We start from the raw sequence: 9,063 nt of genomic DNA on the forward strand, positions 1-9,063 counted from the left end.
TTCTTTGGTCTTCTTTCTTTTCTCCATGCTCAATGTGATACACACAAGGACACAGGACAGAGGTTGAGTCAACTTTAACCCCTTCAAGTCGCGGCCCTTTTTAGTTTTTGCGTTTTGGTTTTTCACTTCCCTCCTTCCCAGAGCCATAACTTTTTAATTTTTCCGTCAATATGGTCATGTGAGGGCTTATTTTTTGCGGGACAAGTTGTACTTTTGAACGACACCATTGGTTTTACCATGTCTTTTACTAGAAAACGGGAAAAAAATTCCAAGTGCGGTGAAATTGCAAAAAAAGTGCAATCCCACACTTGTTTTTTGTTTGGCTTTTTTGCTAGGTTCACTAAATGCTAAAACTAACCTGCCATTGTGATTCTCTAGGTCATTATGAGTTCATACACACCTAACGTGTCTAGGTTATTTTTTATCCAAGTGGTGAAAAAAAATTCAAAACTTTGCTAAAAAAAAAAAAAAAAGTGCCATTTTCCGATATCCGAAGCGTCTCCATTTTTCGTGATCTGGGGTCGGGTGAGGGCTTATTTTTTGCGTGCCGAGCTGACGTTTTTAATAATATCACTTTTGTGCAGATACATTCTTTTGATCGCCCGTTATTGCATTTTAATGCAATGTCGCGGCGACCAAAAAAACGTAATTCTGGCCTTTCCAATTTTTTTTTCGCTACGCTGTTTAGCAATCAGGTTAATGCTTTTTTTTATTGATAGATCGGGCGATTCTGAACGCGGCGATACAAAATACGTGTAGGTTTGATTTTTTTTATTGTTTTATTTAGGATGGGGCGAAAGGGGGGTGTTTTAAACTTTTATATTTTTTATATTTTTTTCATATTTTTAAAAACATTTTTTTTTTACTTGTGCCATAATTCAATAGCCTCCATGGGAGGCTAGAAGCTGGCACAACTCGATTGGCTCAGCTACATAGCAGCGATCATCTGAATTGCAGGTGTGCTGTGAGCGCCGACCACAGGGGGGCGCTCACAGCAGGCCGGCATCAGTAACCATAGCGGTCTCAAGGATCTCTATGGTTACTGTCCTGACACATCGCCGACCCCCGATCATGTGACAGGGGTCGGCGATGCGCTCATTTCCGGCCGCACGGCTGGAAGCGGTAGTTAAATGCCGCTGTCAGCGTTTGACAGCGGCATTTAACAGGTTAACAGCGGCAGGTGAATAGCGATTTCACCCGCCGCTATTGCGCGCACATGTCAGCTGTACAAAACAGCTGACATGTCGCGACTTTGATGTGGGCTCAGCGCCGGAGCCCTGCATCAAAGGGGGAGACACGACATGCGCAGTAATAGTACGGCGCATGTCGTGAAAGGGTTAATCCATGTCAAGTGGCTGCAAGTGTGATTTAGTTATTGCCAACACCTGTTAGGTGCCACAGGTAAGTTACAGGTGCTGTTAATTACACAAATTAGAGAAGCATCACATGATTTTTCGAACAGTGCCAATACTTTTGTCCACCCCCTTTTTATGTTTGGTGTGGAATTACATCCAATTTGGCTTTAGGACAATTCTTTTTGTGTGTTTTCAAGACAAATTAAATGAAGATAATAAAGAATTTGTGTTTGCAATCATTGTCAGGAAGAAACTGAGTATTATCTGACAGAATTGCAGGGGTGTCAATACTTTTGGCCACAACTGTTTATAATAAAGTTGAGTAAAAATATAACAATAGCAAATCAGATGGGTAATAGTCAACAGTTGGTGCCTGTATCATTCAATCTACCAAACATAACTTTGCTTAAGAGAAAACAACCAAAATGTTTTCCCTTATTTACAAGTATTAGGATATTGCATCACTTTATGACTGGTGGGAATCTGACTGCCTAGACCACCACAGCCTTAGGGTTTGCACCACTGTTTTTACATTGTGGCTCTTTCTAGTTATCCTCACGTTGTCTTAAAACTATAATTTTTGCACTGCTTATTAACTAGAAGATTATTACCGTGCAGTGCAGTTCAAGAATTGTCTACCATGTTTCACACCAGTGCTTCTTCCAGGAGCCTTTTTCTGTAGAATCCCTGAAGAGAGATCTTATGGCTTACAATCATAGCTAAAGACTATGTGCTCCTTTGCTACAGATATTTGAATTGGTCCAGTGCATGTAAAGTAATTCTACCCTATGTGTATACAGCTCCTATGCTGATCCATGTGTGTCCTGTGTAGTTTGAATCTACAGCTACATCTGCTTATTGCTCTTTGTTGGCCTTCTGTCTGATTTTTTTTCTTTCATAGATTATCCTTAAAGCAGAACGAGGGAAAGATGGATCAGGACAAGTTGGACTTGATGATGTCAGCTTGAAAAAGGGGAACTGTGCTGAAGCGTAAAACTGTAGCTAAAGTATGTGACAACCCACCATGCAAGAGGGGCACGAAAAGCTTGTTGTGGGACTTCAAGAAATCAAATTCACAGAAATGAAGAACCAAGAACCCCCGCGTTCTCTCCTCATAAGATGACAACGGGCAGCAGGACTTTCTCCCAGAAATCTGTTTCCAGACAATATTTCTTGCTTCTTAAAACTGTTTATATGTTGCCAAAGAACTTTATTTGAGAAAAAGACTTGAAGAAAATGAAAAGGAGCATGTCTGGTCTGGCGCAGAGTTAATTCTTGAAATACGTGTGTGCCCGAGCTTCTGAAGGCTGAGAAGACGTTAAATCACTTTTGCCAAGTCAAACTCTGCTAACAGTGGAGCTGAAGGCTTTGTAAATGTCTTGTGTACCTATGTATTTATCAGAAGATTAGCACTCCACAACTAATATAATGGCTATGGCATCTTATTTAATTATGTTGAATAGCTCTTAAGGTCAAACACCTAGTCAGATCCCCAAGTCTTTATAAAGAACACAAATGGTGCTTATTTTTAGGCTTTGTTGGCCACATAAAACATGTTGAAGTTTATGTGAAAAGTAAATATATTAGAATTGTTCTTTTAGCATGATATATATATATGTACATTTTTACCTACAAAAAGTGTTTAAATAATATTTTTATATTATATATAATGCTGGGTCAGTGATGTATTGTTTTTTTCTATTGGGTTTTCAATGTAAGAAGATATTGAACTCCATCGTTAATGGAGATTAATTGCTTATTTCATTATATAGAAAGCTAATCTTGAGTCTCACCGCGTGGGTATGACATAGGAAGATTCTGACCATGTCACTGTGGGTGCAAGTCCAACTGACTATTATTATACTATAATTAGGAAAAGGGAGTGCAGCACTTCTAATGGTTTATTATAAAAAAAATCTATATTTTAAATCCTGGTAAAACCTTAAGGACCAGTTATTATTGTCCCACTATTTCCTGGGGCAGTGGTATTAATTTATCTGACCAAGAACAATTTTCTCAATTTTTCTAACACGTGAGGAGTAAATGTTTTTGCTCCACATTACAGAACTTGTGTTTTTTCCAGTTACTAGCCTACGTTTGTAGTAGTAATTGTGTCTAAAATAATCCTAGGAAACAATGATTTTTTTCCAATTGCATTTTTCACATTCAGGTAGATCATTAAATCAAGTGGATGACGCTCTCATAGTAATACTGCTGCACTATAAATACTACGAAAGTGTTTGACTGTTTTAGAAAATTATTTTCAAATAATGTTTTAGGTTATCCTCTGTCAAAATAGTTGGCTCCCTCATAAGGACTTTCATCTATGCAAACCTGAAGGTACATCTCTCACTCTGTCCATCAACAAGTCATTGGTTGCAATGTCAATCTTCACTTCACCCGTGGTGGTGCTGCATGCAAGGGCCCTTTCACATTGAGTTTTTGCTACATTGAGTGGCCCGTCAGGGCTTACATCCAAACTGCCCCGCAGAGAGGGATTTAGTCATATACGCCTATTGGAAGAAGTAGACTACATCTTAGTGCCCATCTCAAATGAGTGTATACAGCCAAAAATGATGTACCTCGTAGCACACGGGGACTCCGTCTGCATCATTATAGGTAAAGTCCCATTGGTGCAAACTTCAGAAGCCCATTTTGCTGGAGGATTTGGATGTAAGCCCTGACTGCCACTGAATATAGGAAAGAAAACACAATGTGAAGGGGCCCTCACAGCTACTGTTGGATTCTACTATAGATGACATCTCAGCAGCACAGCACACTGTGATCAGCTTATCATCAAGGTACTCTGCTCAAAAATAAAGGGATTTTAACATTGTAGCAGTATAGTTACATAGATACTAAGGTTGCAAAAATATAGAAATCTTGCCCACAATCTTACAGTGTTGATCCTGAGAAAGGGTAGTAGCTAGGAAAATAAGAAGTCCAACGGTGCCATCTGATTAAACCCACTTTTATTGCTGGCGAGTTACAAAAACAATAAAATAAAAAATGTTAACAGGTTAAACAAATGCATTTTCGGTTGCATAGCTTATCAAGGGAGTGCTTAATTTTTCATTCTACCTATATCACACAATATCACACATGGAAATGCTCTTCTCTCCCCGATTTCCTTTTTTAGTATTTCTATTTGATCCTGAAAAGGTCGAAGCGTCAGTGTGGTGGATGCCTATTGCTCTACATTAGGTGGGAGAGAATCCTTCCACCTACAATTATGGCAATTACAATAAATCATTGGATCATCTACGAATCCCGAAAAATCAAGAACCTATTACTTGTGGTATACAATTCAACAAAAGCACACGGACCGTTCTTGAACTTGTCCACTGAATTAACCATTACTGCACTGTTTCCTAGTCAGATCCATAGTCTTACAGCTCTAACAGTAAAGAACCCTCATCTGTAATGATGGTCAAAACTGTCATCCTCTGGACATAGAGGATGTCCCCTCATTATACTTGCAATATAGAAATATTTGAACATTAATCTATACATGTAAGGGCTTATTCACATGCCAGTATTTGGTCAGTATTTTTCATCAGTGTTTGTAAGTCAAAACTAGAAGTGGAACTTACAGAGAAAGACTATAGTTAAAAGATTGACATCTGTTCTGTGTTTTGTAGACACTTCTGGTTTTGGCATACAAACACTGATGGCATATTGTTCAGAAATATTCACGTGTGAATAAAGCCTAAATACTGTTCGGATGAATGAATGAAAATTCTAATGTGTCTCATGCCGTCCATTACAGAATTCCATCCCCCAAAAGGAATTAGCCTTCCCCATATATCAGAACATATCATCATTCCCGGCATATGCTGAGAAACAATTACCATTAGGCTTTGTTCACATCACTTCAAGTGTTTCTGATGGTGATGGGGCAATTTGCAGCAGTGGACCCTACTTCTGAAATCCCAAATATGGCATCAATAGCTTGCTACTGACACATACTGTACCTCCATGGGATTTTATGAATGCTCTACAATGTATATGGCAAACTGTCGAGGTATTGCACCCTAGAAGCATTTCTTCTAATGGAAATATGGTCCTTTACTAATGCCTGTGGGAGCGTAAATCGAGACTGTAGCCACAGAATGTCCAAATATAAAGGGTCCAGGAAAAATGGCATTGCCATGTACAGTGTGGAAAATAAGTATTCGATACACTGCTGATTTTGCACATTTTCCCACCTACAAAGAATGGTGAGAGACAGAATCTAAAATAAAATCCTGAAAATCACATTGTATGATTTTTACATAATTAATTTGCATTTTATTGCATGAAATAAGTATTTGATACAGTAGAAAAACAGAACTTAATATTTGGTGCAGAAACCTTTGTTTGCAATTGTAGAGGTCAGACGTTTCCTGTAGTTCTTGACCAAGTTTGCACACACTGCAGCAGGGATTTTGGCCCACTCCTCCAAACAGATCTTCTCCAGATCTTTCAGGTTTCAGGACTGTTGTGGGGAAACATTGAGTTTCAGCTCCCTCCAAAGATTTTCTGTTGGGTTGAGGTCTGGAGACTGGCTACTTGAGGACCTTTAAATGCTTCTTACGGAGCCACTCCTTAGTTGCTCTGGCTATTTGTTTCGGGTCATTGTCATGCCGGAAGACCCAGGCAAGACCTATCTTCAATACTCTTACTGAGGGAAGGATCTCGCGATATGACCCAATCTATCCTCTCTTCAATACGGTATAGTTGTCCTGACCCCTTTCCAGAAAAGCACCCCCAAGGTATGCTGGTACTCATTCTTCTTTTTTCCTCCAAACACGTTGAATGGAGTTGATACAAAAGTTCTATTTTTGTCTCATCTGATCACTTGACCTTCTCCCATTCTCCTCTGGATCATCCAGATGGTCATTGATGCACTTCAAACAGGCCTTGACATGTGCTGATGTGAGCAGGGGAACTTGTGTGCCCTGCAGGATTTTAATCCTTGATGACTTACTGTATTACTAACAGTAATGTTTGAGACTATGGTCCCAGCTTTATTTAGGCCATTGACCAGGTCCTCCCGTGTAGTTCTGGGCTGATTCCTGACCTTTCTCACAATCATCCTTACCCCACGAGGTGAGATCGTGCATGAAGCCCCAGATCAAGGAAGATTGACAGACATCTTGTGTTTCTTCCATTTTCAAATAATTGCTCTAACAGTTGTTACCTTCTCACCAAGCTGCTTCCTTATTGTCCAGTAACCCATCCTAGCCCTGTGCAACTCTATAATTGTGTCCCTGGTATCCTAAGGGTATGTGTCCACGTTCAGGATTGCATCAGGATTTGGTCAGGATTTTTCATCAGTATTTGTAAGCTAAAACCAGGATTGGGTGATAAATGCAGAAGTTGTGCATATGTTTCTATTATACTTTTCTTCTAATTGTTCCACTCCTGGTTTTGGCTTACAAATACTGATGAAAAATCCTGACCAAATCCTGATGCAATCCTGAACGTGGACACATACCCTTAGACAGCTTATTGGTCTTGACCATGGTGGAGAGGTTGGAGTGTGATTGAGTGTGTGGCTAAGTGTCTTTTATACAGGTAACGAGTTCAAACAGGTGCAATTATTTCAGTTAATGAGTGCAGAGTAGAAGGCTTCTTAAAGAAAAATGAACAGGTCTGTGTAGAGACAGAATTTTTGCTGGTTGGTAGGTTATAAAATACTTATTTCAAGCAATAGAATGCAATTTAATTATTTAAAAATCATACTATGTGATTTTCTAATTTTTTTTTTTAGATTCTGTCTCTCACAGTTGAAGTGTACCTACGATAAATATTACAGACCTCTCCATTCTTTGTAAGTGGGGACACTTGCAAAATCAGCAGTGTTTCAAATACTTATTTTCCCCACTGTATATAAGCCTAAGAACCTCCAGGATCTAAGATGGAAGCATTCAAGACAAAAAATTTCTTGTCCCGCCCAGGTTTCTACAAGGCGTAAGCAGCCAATTCAATTTTACACACCTGACAAACTTTAATCATTTAATTTGTATCCTATTTATTACTGATCTGTGTCGTGACAGTCACTGCTGCCCGATATTAAATTTTTACAATGTTTCTTTTTTTTAACTTCTTTTTCAATATTGAATACATTTGTGTTTTTTAGTCATCTGACATTCCGGGTTCAAAGTTATGCACCACAAGGATTCAATAAAGAGACATATTTGTATAGCCCAAACTTGTAATAAAAGTCATTTTCACAAGTCATATTTTCTTGTGGGTTTTTCTGGAATTTTGAATATGTGTTGTTGGAATATGTTTTATTTGTCTGACAAACTTGGGTTACCCTAAAGTGCAATTTGGTAATAATAATAATAATGTAAAGACTGGGGCCACACACAGATTTTGGCAGCTTCACAAGCACAGCCCCAGTCATTTGATATGTATGTGATTTGCATCCTAATTTTTCCTTTTTAGTGATATTTTGATATGGGTCAGCTGAATACAGGACTAGTTTTATAGAAAGTGGGGTACTAGGAAATTGTTTTTTTTTTAACATTATTCCAAAAAGTTTCAGCTTACAAACTGCTAGATAACATTGCAACACCAAGAAGGAAAAGTCATGGAATTATGGAAATCACAGAATCAATAGCCATGTTAATGACATGCAAATGACAAAAGTAAATTTTTAGGCCACACCTCTGACCACACCCATTTCACAACTAGATACACCCATATTCACATCCCAAATACACCCATTTAGCACTGCTGATCACACTTTTTCATAAATAATAATTATAAACAAAAAATATAGCCACACATGATGCTCAATATTGTATAATGGCCACACATGATGCTCAATACTGTATAATGGCCACACAGTGCTCCATACTGTATAATGGCCACACTTGATGCTCCATACTGTATAATGGCCCCACATGATGCTCAATACTGTATAATGGTCACACATGATGCTCCATACTGTATAATGGCCACACAGTGCTCCATACTGTATAATGGCCACACATGATGCTCCATACTGTATAATGGCCCCACATGATGCTCAATACTGTATAATGGCCACACATGATGCTCAACACTGTATAATGGCCACACATGATGCTCCATACTGTATAATGGCACACATGATCCATATTGTATAATGGCCACACGTGAAGCTCAATACTGTATAATGGCCACACATGATGCTCCATACTGTATAATGGCCACATATGATGCTCAATACTGTATAATGGGCACACATGAGGCTTAATACTGTATAATGGCCACACATGATGCTCAAAACAGTATAATGGCCACACATGATGCTCAATACTGTATACTGATTCTAAAGGTTATTATGAGTTTGTAGATACCAAACATGTATAGGTGCTTTTTCATTTAAGTGGTGAAAAAAAAACCAAAGTTTAAAAAAAGAAATTAATTTTGCGGCGACCAAAGAAAACGTAATTCTGGCTTTTTGATTTTTTTTCTCATTACGCCATTTACAGATTAGATTAATTCTTTTTATATATTGATAGACTGGGCAATTCTGAACGCGGCGATACCAAATATGGTATACAGCCCTGCTCTATGTAGCAGAAATGCTCACTTGCTATGAGACCCTACCGCTGAGCTCCACTCATAGCAATCCGGCATTGCCAATCACAGTGGTCTCCAGCAGACCCCGGGTTGTCATGCCAAACCATGGGCGAGCTTTGGTCATGTGACGCAGGCGCTGATATCTGGT

General features: G+C 38.8%; 1 protein-coding gene across 5 annotated transcripts in view; it reads left to right on the top strand.

Moving 5' to 3' along the window:
• NPNT (nephronectin) overlaps positions 1-7,580 on the top strand; it is a 94,362-nt gene extending 86,782 nt beyond the window's left edge. For all 5 annotated transcript variants that reach the window (XM_077278331.1, XM_077278356.1, XM_077278338.1 and 2 more), the window contains one exon: positions 2,257-7,580. In XM_077278331.1, coding sequence (XP_077134446.1) covers positions 2,257-2,349 — 93 coding nt within the window. In that variant the 3' untranslated portion in view covers positions 2,350-7,580. The remainder of the gene's footprint in view (positions 1-2,256) is intronic.
• Positions 7,581-9,063: the final 1,483 nt, after the last annotated feature.

The sequence above is a fragment of the Ranitomeya variabilis genome, chromosome 1 (assembly GCF_051348905.1).
Source record: "Ranitomeya variabilis isolate aRanVar5 chromosome 1, aRanVar5.hap1, whole genome shotgun sequence".
NCBI classification, from domain to species: Eukaryota; Metazoa; Chordata; class Amphibia; order Anura; family Dendrobatidae; genus Ranitomeya; species Ranitomeya variabilis.